General features: G+C 36.9%; 2 protein-coding genes across 2 annotated transcripts in view; both read right to left on the bottom strand.

Annotated features, from left to right (window-relative positions):
- The window catches only part of LOC139142971 (protein mono-ADP-ribosyltransferase PARP4-like), a 39712-nt gene extending 34696 nt beyond the window's left edge, over positions 1–5016 (bottom strand). The window contains exons 1-4 of the mRNA XM_070713165.1: positions 4930–5016; positions 3882–4108; positions 2710–2908; positions 551–623 (exon numbers count right to left, since the gene is read on the bottom strand). Of these exons, the coding sequence (XP_070569266.1) occupies positions 551–623; positions 2710–2908; positions 3882–4010 (401 nt within the window). The 5' untranslated portion in view covers positions 4011–4108; positions 4930–5016. The remainder of the gene's footprint in view (positions 1–550; positions 624–2709; positions 2909–3881; positions 4109–4929) is intronic.
- Positions 5017–12381: 7365 nt separating this feature from the next.
- Positions 12382–18848, bottom strand: LOC139141871 (akirin-2-like). Its single transcript, XM_070711627.1, has 4 exons — positions 18393–18848; positions 16461–16829; positions 14973–15044; positions 12382–13732 (listed from the first exon to the last, which is right to left on the bottom strand). The coding sequence occupies exons 1-4, from the start codon at positions 18565–18567 to the stop codon at positions 13722–13724; spliced, it is 627 nt and encodes a 208-aa protein (XP_070567728.1). The 5' UTR covers positions 18568–18848; the 3' UTR covers positions 12382–13721.
- Between the last annotated feature and the right edge of the window lie 991 nt (positions 18849–19839).

Below are 19839 nucleotides of genomic sequence, written 5' to 3'. Positions count from 1 at the left end.
CACTATTAAAGACCACACTGCCTACTTTCATAAATTCAACGTTATCTTGACAAGCAGCCTGGTGGCCAATATAGCGTTGCTGTGTTATGTAGATAATAACTATTTGTGACATGTGTTGATGAAGAAGGTGGAAATCTTTGACAGCTCACTTCAGAGTGGCCTGACCAAAAATGGCAAAAATAGCTGCAAAAATACACAATTGAACATTTCGTCATAATTTGAGCATGTCACATTAAGATCACCACTAAGAATATGTCTACCAAATATCAAAGCTATCAGACATGTAGTTTTAAAGAAAACAAATTTTTTGACCAAAAATGGCAAAAATTGCCCCAAAACTACAAAATTGCAGATTTCAATATAATTTCAATATATCACTTTTTGATCATCCTCATAAACCTGTATACCAAATATCAAAACTATCACTGTTGAAGAAGATTTTTAAAGATTTTTTTACCAAAAATGACAAAAATTGCAGCTTCAAAATACAAATATGCATAATTCATGAATTCATAATATAGAAAATAAAATATTAACTTGAAACACTCACTTTATTTTGTTTATATTAAATACTGGTGCAGCAGTTTTCTTTTTTCCATCAAGTTGCTGTTGTGGTTTATTAGCTGAAAGAGAAGCAATGAATTTTTATTATTTTCTTTATGGCAGGCTTAAGATACAGTGAACATGTTTCCTATTTCATTGCACATGAACCAAAAGATATCACTGCATATTTGTCAGTTTGACATTTGGTGGAAAGTGACAGCGGGACAAAGACAGAGAGACAGGGCATGACAGAGAGACAATGATAGACAGATACAGAACCTAAACTCAATGACTCATAGGCCATTTTAATATCATTTTTTTAGGCTGAGTGTTGCTATACGTAGTGTCATTCAGTGGAAGTAACAGTTTGTTTTTCTGGCTTGGGCTGTAGTTGTATTTCAGCAAATAACACTTAACGGCCATTGTTCATGAAAATTATTTGCTTTACCATAGTGAATGATCACTTATTCTGACAGATATTTGCTACATCCAACCAGAAGCTCATTTCTTGACGGTGTTCCTTTCAAAGTTTAAATTTTCACTGTGGCTGACATAGGATATAAAATTTAGTTCTTCACTATTCAGCAAAGAAAAGGAAACAGTTCATAGATTATCTTCAAATCAACAGAGTCTAAATATCAGGCCTGAACATAAACTTTGTACACTACCGTAATATGGTACACTATTACAATTTTGAGACCAAAAATGGCAACCGGATAGATGAGGTCAAAACTGCCACAGTGTCAAATTTTTTATAAACAATGTTTAATCAATTTTGTAAACATCACCTTTGCAAATATTTAATTAGTGCAAAAAATTGAGATTTCCGCATTAAGAACAAACACAATTTATTTGCTGACTAAATAATTGCTATATTTAAAATTTATTTTGTGAAATCCTACAGGAAAGTAACAGAGTCTATGAAGGATGAAAATTCCAAAATACGCTTAGAATAATGCAATATATAGCCTTCTGAAAAAAGTGGAAAAGGGATGTATACTTTTTTCCTTTGTGTCCCTACCAACAATATTTCTTTAATGTGATCAGACAAAGAAAAGAAAAAAATGCCAGGATGTCTTTTTGATCAAACTTATTTTGTATACAAAGAAAAATATGAAGAAAAATACCGCAATTATACGGTGTCGCTCAAATTTGATCAGAATTGGTACATACCAGTATGGGTACCAAAGATCAACAATAAATGTTGTTTCTATCTGTTCAGTGCAGGAAAATTCTACGTTGATGTTATGACAATGATTTCTGCACAGTACAACCAGAAAAACAACAAGAAATATTTAAACCAGAAAAACAAGAATGACAAAAGTAATTAAGGTCTGAAACTTTAGGTACTGGAGGTCAACTTTAGCAACATGCATAGCAGAAAGGCAGCTAGCCCCCTTACTGCCTCAGTTTGACCATAGACGGTCTTCCTCCCCTCTACTGACGGTCTTCCTCCCCTCTACTGTCTATGGTTTGAGCAGGTCTGTTAATATGTAACAGTTCAATGACAATAACAGGAAATGACTCAAGTCAGTGGAGTAAGCCTGTTTCAAGCCTGTTTCAGAATTTCGCTTTTTCTTACCTCATTTGCACATTTTTGACACTGATGTGTTCATTTGAACAAATTCACATCTCAACCCCTACATCTACCTGTACACCAAATACTGAGACGGTAGCTTTGGCGGTATGGGAGCCTTTGTGTGTGACGGACATACATCCGCACATACCCACAAATATACAGACATTTAGACTCATCATATAAGCTCTTTTTGGTATTTATATATAAAACCAAATATGAGCTAAAAACCTTGATAAATGACTATTTCCTCAATTTGAATTAGAAGTGTACATTTAGTGTGAATATTTTTCATGAAGTGGTTGTGGGCAATACTGAATTTTCTAAAAATAGTTGGTACCATATCACTTGCGTGAAATATCCTACAAATTACATGCAAAAAATTAATACCAAATGTTTGATCTTTTCCTGCTATGTAAACATTTTCTTCTGCTTTCAGTCTCGTCACAAATTTGCACACCTACACCATACATTTCATATGCAAATTTGTGCGCTCTGGGAGTGAAATTTATTGAAAGTTATCAGCAGTGCAATATTTTATAAACTTTTCATGCGAGTAATTGAAAAAAGTCCTACGTGTTACCACTCACCAACAATCTTTCCTGAACTGAACTCCCCCGATCTGGTTGCTCCGTACACAATGTAGGGATCCACATCTTGTAGTAAGTTTTTTTCCACACACTCATGGATGAAATCCATGGATACGACGGGAATACCATATTTTACTGCCTGTCTTATTTTGAAGGAAGTGTCCCCTTTCTCTGGATTACTCACAACAAGATAATTACTCTGCATGTAAAGACAGGAAAAAATCAACTGTGATATTGAAATATGCAATGATGTTTATGTTATAGGGTCAATTGGAGATATCTAGATTTGGTATTTTTTCTTAAAATGTAGGATTTTCAGACCAAATGTGTTCTCTGCCATGACTTTCTGAGGAAATGCAAAAACAGTAATTAACTGAAGGCTTGCACGATGCAGATGGAAAATATCTGTGATGTCAGGACTGAATTTGTGTCAAAATATCTTTATTTGAAGAATATCCATGGGTAATTTTAGACATTCAGTTAAAAAACCAGGAACAAATGAACAAATATATAATTCATTGTGTCATGAAACAAATGAAGCTTAAAGGAGTGAATTCATGCAGAAAGTTCTGGTGAAACTAAAGCAACACATAACAGTGATACATGTTGCATACTGCCATGTCTTATCAAGTTCATCTGGCAATCTGTGGCATCTTGGAAGCTACAGTGTATGTTGCTTATTGGTTGACTGAATATCATTCATATTTATAATGATCCCTTTCAAACAGCCAATCAGCTAAAAACAGCTTAGTTTTAGACTCCTGAAGTTAATGTGAATAACTACAATCCATCAATCTGCCATAACCATTCCAGTGGCGGCACACTGGCCTAAGTTCAGGGGTGGGGAGATGAAGTCATGCTTGCATAATACATAAAATATCTCTAAATTATCAATGGGTCCCGTCACACTTGAATCCATGCTTTTGACCACAATGTCAAGATCACGAATGTGTAGGTACAGTTCCTGATTTTATTTATAATGGCATTTGTGGAATCCAAAACTGTTGTCTGCCAGTAGTGTAAAACTGTACATATAAAACCATAAAGTGTTCATTTTATCATCTGAAATCAGAAAATGTTGGATAATATATTTATTAATATGCTTTATCCCTAGGATTGAAGTTTAAGTTCTGCTAAAATGGTGACTTGATGATTGAAAATAACTTTCTCACCTTCTTTGTGATGATGTAGCTCACTATTCCATCATTGTTTGTTATCTTTTTTCTCAATTCCTGTTTCTTCTTGAATGGAACATTTGTGCTCAGTTCCAACGTAATTTGGTAACCTTTGAATATTCCCATGATGCTTTGTATTCCAAGCCTGGCCGTTCCTGTTTTGAATTCACCTACAGCAAGGTCAAAGTTATTTGAATTTCCGTGTCAGCAAAAACACAATATACCTGTATTCCATACAAGAAAGTGAGAACTGTCAACGCATAGAGGCTGGCTTTTCTGCATGACTGCAGTGTAGAGCTGTCAACGATCAACAAAATCTTTTTTAAATACTTCCTCAAATGTGCTTATATCTCTATGCACACCATTGAAAGAGAATCATTCATTCAGCTAGTACAAGCAGAATTTCTGTTATGCACTGTTATGCAACAAACCAATCAAATCAAACTCCAAAGTTCAACATCACTGTTGTGGAGAAAAAATACCATATTGAGAGAAATAATTTGTAAATAATTCTTGTCCGAGTTTTACTTGCAAGCTATACAGAAGAAGTTACTCTGCAGTGTTGACTTTCATATTCAAAAACAAATTTTAAGAAATTACTCATTTACAAATTTGTAAGTGAAAGTTATTTCACTAAGCTTTCGAGTTTCAAACCCAAAAAATTCAGACATGGAAAAGCTTTGTCTTACAATTTGTGTAAAACTGTGATTAACAGTATGCATGTTGGAAATCCTCATTTTCAACATATTGTCTTATGATAAGATTGTTGAGTACTTTTTTGTTTGTAAATCATTTTCGTCGTAAGTGAGCGAGTGCACCTGCATAACTTGTTTCCAGGATGTATGGAGTTAATCACGTGACATGTCTGCCTGGAAAGTGCTGACATTGCACTGCAGACGTGGAGGAGACGACATCGACAGCATTTTGTGTGTTCCAAATTGCTAGTTCATCTTGCACATTTATGACTGGGTTGGCATAATGCTATAGAATAAAATTTAGTCCCCTGTTAAAAGCGTGTTCACGAATCATATTACAATACCGATACCTGTTGACTTGTGATGCGTGACACTGAGAGCTCAGTTATTTTATTTCCGCCTACAGTAGTAATTGTACGTTGGTGACTAGACAGTGTCTGCATGCAAAAAAGCGTCCAAGAACTAACTACCATCACAAGCGTACAGACATGCACTGTGCACATCTTCAAAAAGACTAACTTTATCCCCGATCATTACTGTTTGTTTGCGATGGATGGCACTCGAGGAAAAGACGGACACAGAACACTATCAAAATCCAACCACTCGCTGAGTGAACGTGCGTTGGGCATGTTGGGCAACCCAAGATCAGAGCTTACCTGCAAAGCTAGCGGTCGTATAGCTAGGATAGCTGCAAACCGATCTGTGACACTCAGGATAATTTTGCAGTTAAAATGAGAAGTACCGGTCAAAGTCAGCCACTACCGGCGCGATCCATCTCACCAGATGTATGACTAATAGTGTGTACAACTTTCCCGTTTTAGATCGTGACGTTTTGTTGATATCTTCCGGGTAAAGGTCAAAGGCTGTTTGGAGATATCGCCAGGGATCGAACACGCATGCGTAGGGGAGTAGGTCAGCAGGTCGATCCTTTAACCCGGTTGTTCGGATGGATGTCGCTGGTAGTGGTCCTCTCGACTCCAGTACCCTTGTCACTTCGACCTCGTCACACTTTTCCTGTTGTTTGACAACAGGATAAACACATACAACTTGCATGGGAGAAGAGTATACTGGCATTGCACCACAGGTGCCTGAATTTGCCAGTGTACATGTAGCCCTGCGTACAGGTCTGTGTGTTCCCGGCGTTATACGGCCGTATAACGCCAGGAACAGACATGTGCGCAGGGCTATCTACACTGGCAACTCCAGACACCTGTGGCAAGCACAAGTGAAATAAGCGGAAGCCTAAGGGGTGAACCATTTGATATCCTGGGGGATCTAGGTTTTCAAAAAAAAAATTCCCAGCGAATGTCAATGAAAAAAAAATCAGGCAGAGGGGGCGTAGAAAAAATTAGCTCACTTAGGTGAAAGAAAAAAAAATCGACCAAAAGTTACTTTCTGGAGCACATTTTTCATTTTCAGGGCACCCTTTGGGTGCAAATTGAAGACTGTGTCAGATACACAATGGTTCTTTGGCCAAATAATTTTGGGGAGTGCTACATTTACATTGTAATGTCTTCCTCATATAGCTCGAGGGTATAATGTGGTCAGTAAATGTAGCAACTTTTGGCTTTTTAAACCTATACATAAAGGAAAGTGAGGGCAACTTCACACATTGTTTTCTACCTTTGTTAATGATGAGGTATATTGAATTGATCAATGTGGTTTTATGATATGGAGAAACATGGCGAGACACCGGTGAATCAATAGTGTGATCTGGGTCCCAGGAGAACTGGTTATATAAGAGTCGTCATTATTTACAGCCTTGGCGTCATTATTTACAGCCTTGGCGGGTCAGAGGAATGTGATGGTGGTTCACTCAAATATTGAACACTTCAAGGAGGATTACTCAATTTTTTGTGTGAAATAAATTGAAACACCTCTCACATTGCACTATTGCACATATCAATTTCTCAAAATTTTTTGTGCTAGATGGGGTAACCCCCATGCTCTTGCCCTTGGGGTGTTCTAACAGTTTTACTAGTAAAAGACAAATTGAAAAGACCTCCCAGATTTCACCATTGCACACATCAATCTCTCAAATTTTTCACAGGATCCAGGACTGAACTGTTGTGAATTAATCCTTTATCAACACCGAAACATATATTTTAATTGACTTCAGTTATCAATAATCATTCAATAATCATTTTGACAACTAACCATACTGAATTCAGGATTGTCATTCAAAGCTGGCAGCTGAAAAAATAACACAAGAAGCCTGTTACAGATTTTCCATTCTTTTACATTCTTTGGTCTTCAGTCTCTGGCAACAACTGTTTTTACAAATGTATTGTCATTGTTTGTTTGTTGAATATTTTGACTGAAACACTGATCATGCAAAAAATGTAATAAAAATATCAGTGTTCAATGTCATTTTCAAACAATTTTAACAAGTGCAAAACAAATTAAACACCTCTCAGTTGCACCACTACACACATCCATTGGGGTGTTTTAACAGTTCTACTTAGAAAAAAAATTAAAAACACTTGTCAGATTGCACCAGATTGCAGCACAATTGCACACATCAATTTCTCGAAATTTTCCGTGCAAGATAGGGACAGCCCCTCTGATGCTTTTCCCCTCAGGATCTCGCGTGTTCTACCCTCTGTACTTTCAAATTCTGTCTAGTCAAATATCCTAGTGAAAACCCTGTCATGATTCACATCCAAATTAAACAATACTATATGGTTGGATACTGGTTATAGACCATCAGCTTTTATATCTGTATATTTTTGTAACTTTGTGCTGTATTATTTTATATATACATGTATTGGTATTTAACTTTTCTAAGTGGGGGGGGGGGGAATCAGTCAAAATTTCTGAGTCAGAGAGGGGGTTACTCAAATTCACTATGGTTACCAGGGAGAGGGGGAGGTGGTTACTAGAAATTTTGGCGTTTCGGATGAAATTCCTCCGACCCCCTCCCCCAGGCCATAAATAATGACGGCTCCCTGATGGTGTTTCGGAACCAATGTGCAATTCCTTCATCAGTTGCTCAATTGTTTTCCCATATGTTAGTTAGATGGTAAATGGTAAATATATGTACAAGTATTGTGTTCCAACTGATTATCTAATGTGCAACATTTTACTCCACACACAGAAGAGGACTGTACATTTGTTGTTGGGGAAAAAAGTATCCAAATATCCAAATGAGGAGTGCGAGAAAAAAAGTTACCAGTAATCAGAGAGTGAAAAAAAATTTGAACAAAAAAAGTACAACCTCTTAAATCTTCCAGACCCCCCCCCCCCCGATATCAAATGGTCCACCCCTAACTGTCTTTATTCACCCATGTTGCTTCTTCAAGTACTCAAGTGAAACTAGTAGAAAATTATAAAAATGACCCTATGTTAATTACCTGCTTTAAACATGATAAAGCTAATCATTTTGTCACAAGCATTGAACACCCCTTATGTCTAAAAGTATAGTCCAATATCATCTAATGAAACAATTCCAATAGCGAAATTTTCAAAAGTTTCTTCAAAGCGAGGGGGACAACATCCTTTTTCACCTCCCCTTCCCAACCCTAAAATGACCACTGCACAGTTTTTATTACAAAAGATCCCCTTTTTTCTGTGTTGCCGGAAAGTTATAATGTTGTACTTTCATATTCAAGGCCAAGTACATGTCTCAAAAGTAACCTAAACTGCCACCAAAGTTTGTACATCAGGGGGGACACCTCCTTTTGACCTTGGACATAAAAGCTTTGGCACTGATCACTTAGTGTCACAAGCTGTCCTTTTTTTCTGTGTTGCAGAAAAGTTGATATTGTACTTTGATATTCTGGTTTATTACTTCACTGTATAATGTAGTTTTTTAAATAATTTATATTCACTGATAATTGTTATAATTAATAATAATAATCATCATCATCACTTTTATATATATACTGGCATTATGATGGAGGCAGGGGAGCGTACTGAATTTCGGAAGGTCACTGTTTCTATGCAAAAGTTTGAGGGGTCAGCTGGGTCGATATTTTCCACACACCAAGTTTCTGAATTTCCCTGGCGCCCCCCCCCCCCTTATTACTGCCCAGGCCCTTATTGGCTTTAACAATAGAGTAGAGTTTGTGCCAACAACCTTGCATATTTCATTTGTTATGTAACCCCACTGGTATAGGTACACTTCTGCTGTATAGACTGTTTTATGTAACCCCAGTGGTATAGGTACACTTCTGCTGTACAGACTGTTTCCCTATTAATCTCAAACAAGCGACCTAGCGGCCGATATAGCTCCGCTGTGTTTATGTACAGAATAACTATTTTTGACACATGTTGATGAAGAAGGTGGAAATCTTTGATAACTCAATGCAGTGGCCAGAAAAAAGTGGCTAAAATAAGCTGCAAAAATACAAAATTGAAGATTTCATCATACTTTGAATATATCACATTCGATCATCCCTAAGAACATGTCAACCAAAGCTATCTGATGAGTAGTTTTTGAGAATAAAATATTCTGACCAAAAATGGCAACAATTGCCCCCAAAAATAAAAATTGCAGATTTCATCATAATTTCAAAATATCACACTTAGTTCATATATAGAAACCTGTATACCAAATTTCAAAGCTGTTAGACCAGTACTTTTCGAGAAACGCATTTTTTGACCAAAAATGAGAAAAATTGCCCTAAAATTCAAAATTGCAGATGTCATCATTATTTCAATAAATATCATTTAGTTCATCTATGGAAACCTGTATACCAAATTTCAAAGCTATCAGATAAGTAGTTTTGGAAATACACATTTTTGACCAAAAATGGCAAAAATTGCTCAAAAAATACAAAATTACAGATTTCATCAGAAATTCAATATATATTACTTAGTTCATCTATAGAAACCTGTATACCAAATTTCAAAACTGTCAGACCAGTACTTTTTGAGAAATACATTTTTTGACCAAAAATGGCAAAAATTGCCTTAAAAATGCAAATTTGCATATTTCTGCACAATTTGAACAAATCTGAAATAGATCATCCCTAGGGACATATGTACCAAATATAAAAGCTATCTGACTTGTAGTTTTGAAGAAGAAGATTTTAAAGATTTTTTTACCAAAAATGACAAAATTGCCTTAAAAATACAAATATGCAAATTTCACCACCATTTTAACAAATCTGGTTTAAGTCACCCTAAGCAAACTGCATATCAAATTTCAAAGCAATCAGACGAGCGGTTTCAGAGAAGAAGATTTTTTTACCAAAAACACCAAAAAATGCCCCAAAAATACAAATATGCAAATTTCACCATGATTTGAACAAACTGAAGTGAGGTCACCCCAAGTGAACTGCATATAAAATTTCAAAGCAATTCGACTTGTGGTTTCAGAGGAGAAGGCAATTGTTGACGGACGACGACGGACGACGGACGACGACGGACGACGGACGACGGACGACGGACGACGACGGATAATCAACCTATTTGATAAGCTCCGCGTCGCTGACAGCGGAGCTAAAAAAGAATACTGATTTTTTGTTGCAAGACACATTGATATACAAGAAAGACACAAACTTGGAGTGCCTAAAAATGCTTCTTGTATTTTGTATCCATTGGTGATGAAAATATAGGTCAGGGTAACCCAGCTACCAGAATGTGCTATTAATATGTGCTATTACCAAATGGTTACTGGTTAAAGAACTATAGTACAGCACGTCTTTCTGTACCAAAGTGACTGAGCCATATAATTCTCATATTTCTGTAAATCTAAATTTCAGTGACCAGGCATATGATAAGAAAGAGTTGTCCAGATCAGAACTGTAGCCACATAGTTCCATGAATAGCATGTTAAACTAGCTATGATTAAACTGCATATTAACACTTCCACCCTGTTTCCATGTGTGGAGATCCAACTGATTGCTAACAGAACAAAAAGGTTATGTACCAAACCATTGTTATAATAGGTTTGAAATTAAAACCTTACTTCTATGTGAAAGACGATTCCAATCAGCACTAGATGGGAAATGGGAAGTGTAAAAAACAGTCTTTTTGTACGTTTATCAACTATAGGAATATACAAATATATCCATTATTTCCTAATACTGCAGAAAACCATAATGTAAGGAAACACAACTGCATGTGATGTGAACTTTAGAGTGCATGTACTGCTATCAGAGTGATCCTTGTAATCAGTAACTTCAATTTTATAACTTTACAGGTATGTAACCGTGGGTAGATGTATGCAGGTCAATCAATAATGCCCTTCCCAGTAAAAATGCCACGTCACCTCAGTCTTATACAATTATTTACCTACCTAGTCAAGCCTTGCAACGTGACTCTGAATGGCCTGAAGACCAAAAACATTGCTTTTCTTTTTTGAACTAGTTTTTGCTCTGACAGTGTACACTTTCTATAATAACTCTGCAGTTCACTTGCTCTTTTAAATTCAACATGACCTGATCTTTTGGTGTGATCTGCCGATATTGGTCCATAAGGTGTGTACCTCATCATCAGAAGGAATACTGCCATTTTTACCACAGTTGCACAAACTACACGCAAACAAGAAATGAAATTGACAAATCAGTGATTCCACTCATCTTTGAGATAAATCTTGCAGAAATACATTGCATTATCATATTTACACAGTTCACATTTCTTTGTAGTAAATTTCAACATTTACATTTTTGAGGAATTGATTAAGTCAATTTCTTTTAGTGTAGATTTCGAAAATACTCCTTTAGAGTTGTATGTAGAATAAAGTGGGTATCTATTATACACTGCAATGAAGACACACAATGCTACATTTACTTACAGCAGAAAGAGAAAAACTGCTTAGTTAGCTTTTTCAGATTTTGCCGTGTATCTCACCATTCCCAGGTATCCCACTTTTTGGACCTATTTTTCAAAACAGCTTCTTACTCTAACTTTTTGGTTGAAGTTTCAAAGAAATAACAATATAACAATAATATTTTCTGTCATTTTTCATATGCAAATGAGCTTCAGGTAGTATGCACGTCGAAAAATCAGGGTCACCATGCAAAGTTTGGAACTGGCGAAACAAATTACCCAACATTTTTGCATTATTTGAAATTCAAAATGGCCGTCATTCCTGTGTTAACTCTGTGAGGGAAACATTAAATGTTGGATTTTCAAAAAACTAAGAAAGTAAAAGTTTTTCTTTCACAAACAGCTTCAGAATGAGCCCTTACAGTGGAAGATCAGAATAGTATTGCAGAAATTTGAGTCAACTATGTCGCCAAGGCACATTCTACCTTAAACTGCACTATACTCTCCTTTCAAAACCAGTCTGCATGAATTCATGCAAAAACTGTCAGAAAGCTCCAGCTTGTTTCCCCATTCTGTGACCTACACGTTTATGGATGGGTAGTCAAGAACGTTGACATAAATCTGCAGCTTTGACAGAAATGTAGCAATACCTCTTTCAAAATTATCTTAATCAAGATTTATGTAGTCAGGATTATACAAATCTATAAAAGACAACACCATTGCACATCCACAACCACTCCATCTGCTCAGTCTCCGGTACAGATGCTTGTCATGGCCACAGCACTTGTACATGGTTGCTCAAGAAGTGGGCCTGCCAGAAGTTCATATATTATGCGGCTAATAGCATAAGTACCCTATAAATTTGGTAACAGCCTTTGTTGTTGGTCAGTCAGATGTAGCAGCTGCAGTTCTGCATTTTCTAATTGTCAGAATGAGGTTGCTGATTATCAAATGTGTCCTACAAACAACTCTGCCATGAAGAAGGCTACAGTACACAGAATAAAATTCATCAGTTACCCATTCTCATCTAGTACAGTGATAGGGTTAAGTAAGCAACAGAGAACAGAATGCACAATATCACATCCTCCTGTCCCAAAAGTCTTTATTGGCAACAGTAAACAAAGAAGCATCTCTGTTATGTACATGTTTTACTTATACTAGCTACATCTATCTGTATGCTTTACACAACACTTTTAAAAGTAAAGATCTGGGAACAAAAATCCTATACAAACCCAAAAAGATAAATGCCATATTAAAAATAAATTCCCAAGCACAAAAATCTAATGCAGAGATAAACATAACACATTTTTAAATCAGATAAGTTGCATAACTACAAGTGTATGCCTTTCTTGTCCAGGGTAGACTTAGCTATTCTATATTCATTTTAAAGTACAAGGTTTCCGATCCTTAGAGACCACACACAGCAGGTTTATGATCACATATCAGCAGTACCCATCCCAACTGTTCCACACCACTCACTAACATGGTGTGCGTGGTCAGGAGCGAGTCTGACATGGGTTGTTTTTTAACTCAAACTGTTAAATTTAATCTGTTCACCCCTAAATCCCTGTAAACAGGTCCACACTTGCCATTCATAACAATGGGTTTGGACCAAACCATAGTGGTGAAAGGGTAAACATGTTCAATGATGTGATGCGATCACCCAAGCTTTTCAAGAATTTCAAGTCCTGTACACTTGGTCTTTTGAAATGCAAGAGAAAACTAAATAGAAATATGCAGGGCCTGTCTACTTATCATGTTTCAGAGAAGTAAAGCTATTGCTGAAATGGCTCCTTGTAAAAGGCATCTCGTGTGGTGTGTAATTTCAAATATGTTGGTATTCCACACTGTTACATTAATCAAAGATAAAATTGTGTACAAAGTATGTCACTTTGCAGAATAAGGTGTTTTGATGGTATGAACTTGTATAGTATACTATAATCAAAATAACATTCGGTAAGCACAGGTAGACCCCCTAAAAAATTTTTTTTCTTTCAATTAACAGGTACACAACTATATTTTTTTTCCAGTTTTTAATGATAATGAATCTGTCATGGCAGTCTGAGAAAAGTTTTTACAGAACAATTGTCTTGTGTGACCTAAGGAACTCAATAGTAGGCAAAGTTTCAATCAGAAAACAGTGACAATGTTAGAGTAGATAGATAACTGATGTAGTACATAGAGCCATGACCAGAATATGTATCACAGCAGAACTTGGGACTGGCCAATCTCATGTAAATTTCTTTTAAAAAAACATTTTCTTGGAGAACCAATGAATGATAATCAAACTTTTGTTGTTGGTGAGTAGCTTCATGGTCACTGAAAGAATACAAATGCTGTATGGCTTCTGTAGAAGTCACAACTTGCAAGACAACCAGTTGGAAATGCTACCCATTGGGTGCATACAGACAGACTCCACAACTCTTTATGAAACGTCTGCAAAATAACACAAAAACATGTCACTTTAGATGCAACTGTCTATGCGACAGTAGTACTGAATGAAAGTCAACACAGTTCATAGGTGGGTTTCGCGACTGGAAAGCAGTAGTGTAGCATGTTCATAAAAAATGTTGGTTCATTTTGGGCCAGGTATCTGGCAACGACAAAAATTTGAGAAGACCTCCAAATTGAATGAGTTTTCTGAGTGCAATGTTCCACATCTGTACATGCTTGAAAAGGATAATGTTATATTTAACATTTGTTGGCACATTTATCATCCCAATATTTCAGTGACTGATACATGACAGGATCACAGATCTAAACATCTCAAATGAAGTAAAGGAAGTAAAGGATATACACTGCATTATAAAAGATGGCTTTATGAAGCTAAATAGCTAACAAAGGTTGATGCGGGATAGTTTTCTGGGGCACATTTTATCAATGCCCCAATTTTTGTAAAAGTGTTCGTATTTTACTGAAATAAATATTTACAATCAAGAGTTTTTGTAAGTTCCCCTTTTTTGAAGTGCCATGCTCAGAATAAAAGTAACACATCGATAAACACAACCTACCATGGTGAATAGTAATGTGTACTATATACCCTAGCTACACAACACTGAGAGATTGTGACAACACTAACAAGAACACATTTGAATAACAGGAGGAGGACCAGGCTTGCTACTCAAAGACACATACAGTATACCATTCCAACTGTCATCAATTGATGTAACACAGTTGACTTGGGATGTATTACATGTCAAATTGGTTTATGCTGGCAATACTCATCTCCATATCAGGCTGACTCATAAATCATGTCATCCAGCTGTACATTTTAATATTTGCATGACCAAAGGTCATACTCACCAAAGGGACCAATTTCACAAATCCATAAAACAAAGTCGGAATCACAAATGCTCAAATTATCATACATCCTGCAAATGTATTCTCTGCAATCTCAATCACACTACATTCCTAGCTCGAGTTTACATACCTTGGTCAAACCAAATTTCAAATTAAGTACTTTACAGCCCCAAAAGTCTGTAAAATGGACAACTTAGCTACCACTTTAACCTCAATTCTAATACAGTAGCATCTATTTGCAGTATCTATACTCAAGAGTAAAGCATCAAACATATTTGACATTCTTGTTTTACTCTCTCTTTCGGACAGATCAATGGAGGATGAAATTCTAATCAACAGGACATCATTACTTTTACATATATGGTTGTATACTTACAGCTGGCAGCTGTTTCACCAAACCTTCTGTGGAGTTGATCATGGTTGAATTTCAAAAAGGCTTCATATTGTTCTGCAAAGTGAAAGAAGGATACCATCATAAAATAAGATCTGCTAAAACTAACACTCCATCAAGGACAGTGATAAATCACATGATTTACCAAAGAGAGTGTGCCCAGTCAATGGGCAATCTTTGTCTGTCTGATTCTTGGATCACTTGTGATGACCATGTCGTTGACACGGTATTGCAAATACAGAAGACTAAATCTGCTTTGTATCATTCCCAACCAAATATCACCAACCGCTTGTTTGAATTAAAGGCATACACATCACAAAAATTCTGCAAGAGACTGCTTTCATTTTATCTCTTCTCTCCCATTTTCTTATGCAGATGTGCACAGTTACACCAAATACAATGGTGTTATACAAACATTAGCTGATGAATATGTAAAAAAAATAACTTGCAGCGATGAACATGCATAGCACAAGTGTCAGCACATGTTGCTTTTTTTGGTTATTGTAAAAAAACATTTAGAACTTTGGAAACTATGGGATTAAAGCTCTAATGCCTCCAGTTCTGTCTCACATCAACAGCACAACTGGTTGGCCTGAAAGTCAGCAATACTGAATTCAAAGGCATGACATCTAATGCTGCTATTCACAGTGGGTGACCAGCATTTGAAAGATCCAATTGTATGGCATTTCTCATTATCCAAGAGACCCAAACGGCCTGACTGGGAGTGTACGGAATGTGCGTTCTCAATGGAAACTATAAAAAACAGCTACTGAATGCATCTGCTTATGAACAGCCATACAGGATCCCCATCATACTGGGAATTCATTGCCAGAGACCCATAACTGTTGCTATACCATACTGGTGTTCTCCACTGCCTTCAAAAATGAGAGGGGCAGTCAATTTGCATTACAATGCATAATTTGCACATTCTTTTGTTGTGAAAATACATTCTTTTGAGCAGTTATTGACATGAATGGATTGCTCGAAAAAAACGGGGGTGGCCCATCCCTCGAAATCACCTTGTGGAATATTCTGAATACCAATAGTCCTGAATTGGCAGTTTCTCTTACAAAACACAAGATGTATCAAGCCATTACCATTGTTTCTCATTCTCACCTTACAAAAATCAGTTGCCCCTACAACTCAAAATGCTATTTCAATCGTTCAGTTCTGCTGTTATTTTATATCATATCTTGCCATAAGGAAGGCTGTTTCAAATTAATTCCTCTTTTTTCCCTTACGAATGAAAAAAAAATTATTGGGTTTGAAAATACAATTTGCATTCAACTTTAAAATGCGACTATGACCGAGTAAAATGAAAGTATAAATTTCAAAGGATCCAAATCTTTGTTTTTGTTGTATCTTTCAAAATATACATGAACTGTGGTACAGTGCTGTCAATATATGTCAATAAATTTGAACAGAGACTTTTTGTGGAAGTATCAGAACAGACCATGCACACTGAACACATACCTGCAAGTTTGCATGTCAGGGTTTTGTCATATTCCTCTCTAATTTGCTCCTCCCGTTCTTTGAGAAGCCTTTCACAAAGCATGATGACCTGCCTCAATGTAAATATGGGTTGTTCTCTGCGGGAGGGAGACGAACTTGGTGAGACGCACGATGAAACAGAAGGAGATAAACTTGACAGCAATTGCACATGTTGGCCAAGACTTGATGTGGATGGCGTTGATGATGCCGACGATGTTGATGCCTGTGCTATTGGTGACTGTATATGAGAAGCACTAGTGGAAGTACTGCTACTATTTGTAAATGCAGTTGATAGTTTCTTGCGTCTTTGCATCCGTCTCCACTCCAGCATTACATTGTTTGATAGTTGTTCTAAAAGAAAAAAAAAAGATTATGCGACTTCAGCTATGTACTATGGCATACATTCTGCTCAAAGGAAAGGGAGACACTGTTAACATTCAGGAAATCTAGTATCTGTTGTGCTGTCTCCTAATATTGACTGCCTTGATTTTCTGTAGAAAATCAGGGTATAAATTGTACATTGATTATTATTCACATATATTGATATCATTAACTTTACCAGGAAAAGTTATGTAACAGTCACAAAACATCTACATGTACACTCATACAGACACTGGTCTCTGCAGACTTTGTCAGGAGCAAAGTTCCATTTGCTCGGCTTTCAAACCTCAACACTTTCATGAATCTGTCATAAATGGTGAAAAAAGTCCACGGTACACTTTTTCTACTAGTACTTGTGCACTGAAACACTTGAAATTGTGTCTACATTAGTCCAAATTGTGGTATTATAAATTTGGCATGAAAGACAATTTACACTGCATGGATTTTACATTCCGATGCAATTGATAAATTGTATTTGTCACTACCTGACACAAAACTATTCTGCAGCAGTTCATGTAAACTTAGAAATCCAGTGCTGTGTTTGGTCTGTTTGGACAAGTAAATGGGAAGCTATTCAGTGCCACACACATTACTCTATCATTAACATATTCACAAAGCAAGTGACTGTAAGGGCTTCCAAAAGACCCCCCAGTGGAACAGATAGGAAATAACATCATAGGGCTTCCATGAATTCTTAAAGCAAATTAATCGTAAAAATCATACGACATAAAACTTACACACCAGTACACTACTTTCCGCATTACAAAGGCTGACGAGAAATGCGACCAACGCTGACGAATCTCTATATCTCAGTTACAGAATTGAATAAATCAGCTTTTATCGGGTGACCTCCCCTTCTGATACACCAGTCACAAGTCATGATCAGAGACGGACCACAAGCAGAACGTTTTCACATTGTATTTCTTACTAAGGCTTTGAAATTTCGCTCATTATTAAGAACTGTCTCTTGAGGGCATAAATTGCGGAAGGTCTACGGCATGCACGGTAGGGGTCAAGCCCGGCCCTTCTACAACAGCATTTGAATCTAAAATTTACATGGCGTCCATTTTGACCGTTATCGAATTTACATGACTTGTCGACAAAGAGTTTTTAGAAGTATGGACACATGAATGATTCGGTGGGGAAGTGTAGACGATGAAGACAGTGATCATGATTTTGTATGGGAAATAATACCTATTGAGAGAAGAAATCGTTAGGATACTGTGTTCTGATCGAACATTTACGAATTCAAATGATGTGGCGTAGTACTTGTGGGAACCTGAGCAATGATTGTCGTCTGCATTTACAAACTCTCACAAATGCTTGCCTATTTCGTCTAACTTTACAACTTCTTCGGGTATTTAGAATCTACACCCTGCGAAATTCATTAACGGGAGTTGAATCAAAATCGTGATAAAACAATGAGCTTTCGAACAGGCTCAAACTTGCAAACGACGCCATTTAAATTATGCTCCACTTGACTCGCAATGTTCGACCTGTTTTTGCAGCGTCTTTGTCTTCTTCCGGTCTTACCTGGCGTTAACTTTGGTGAAACGTGGCCAAACGGTGACGGTTCTAACTGATGCGCCTTTGTCTGTGGTGTTGTTGGCGGTATAAGAGGCACACATCTTCGTCTTTTCGGTGACGGCGAAGGACTATGTAAAGGATCAAAATCTAGAGTCCGTTTTAACGTTGCACCACAGGCCATTTTTGGACTGTGAAAGCCTGCAAGTTTCACACGGCTAAATGTCCAAATAGTTCCCACTCTAACCAAACAAAAACAAAATCCGATGGTGTGACTATTATTCCACGATGTATCACCGCTGTTTTCGACGAATTTGGTTGTGGAATGACGCAGATGATAGCAGATATTCCAAAGGGTACGCGGCTTATCTACACAGCACAATCCTCCGATTTTCAAGATGGCCTCATTAGCAAAACCCAAACATTAGGTAGCCTCGATTTCAATGAATGAACAACGAACGACATTCTGAAGTGTGGGGGCGCTGCATTTATAACTTTCGGAACTTTGTCGATTGATGGCGTTTTTAAAAGCCCGCTAACTGTGTAATCATTTATCGTCTTCTCTATACTCTCATTGTAGGCAAAAAATAAGTAAATAAATAGATTCTGCTGTTCCGATAACATGGTTTTCAAAAATAGGGTAGGTAGATCGGCAGGGATATTTTTTCCAAATTATTGTTATTTTTCAGGGGGTTCAGGGCGATCAAACACTGACCACAATATTTCCGAAAAAATGTATCATAGGCAACATATTAAGGGGAAAAAAACCAAAATAGATTATAGCCTAATCATGGGACTATGTGCCCGAGGGTAGGTGACCATTTTGCCCTACGTGAGTGGCTCGGGATTTGGTAGCTGCAGTACAGTAGCTCGAGGTTTTGCCTGAGTAGGCTATTTTGGTCGGACGGCAAAACCGTCCCACCCTAATACCCTTTACCTCGAGCTACTATATAGGATTTGGTAGACAGTCTTTGGAAACACTCTGCTTTTAGAAAGATTACATGTAACTTTGCATAACAAAGTTATTAACGACGTTCTGTCAAGTTTTGGTTTTGGCATCGCGTGGGGTATGCAGACTGGATGATGATGATTCACTATTTTTAATACGAAGATGTCTTGATGTTGGTAGTCAAGTATGGTCCAGTGACCTAGCCATTCTTCAAAGTCGGATTGATATCACCAATTTAAAAACTTCTGATGAAAGAAACGTGTACCGTCTGATAAAAAAAAACTTGAGTAGTGTAAATATTGTATTATTTATAGCAACTCAGCGCATAAGTTTAAAATTTCGAAGCATAGGCCTAATTGCTTATCGAAAGTGGTTATTTAATGGTTTATCCACAAAACAACAACAACAACAATATGCCAAATATGCCATCTGCAACAAGTTCGATTTAACCATTTCCGCCTAATTTGCCCCATATACCAACAATTCATTACGTCGTTCTTTTATGAT

This window comes from Ptychodera flava, chromosome 10, assembly GCF_041260155.1.
Source record: "Ptychodera flava strain L36383 chromosome 10, AS_Pfla_20210202, whole genome shotgun sequence".
In the NCBI taxonomy this organism is placed as follows: Eukaryota; Metazoa; Hemichordata; class Enteropneusta; family Ptychoderidae; genus Ptychodera; species Ptychodera flava.
This window is presented reverse-complemented; position numbering and strand designations above follow the sequence as displayed.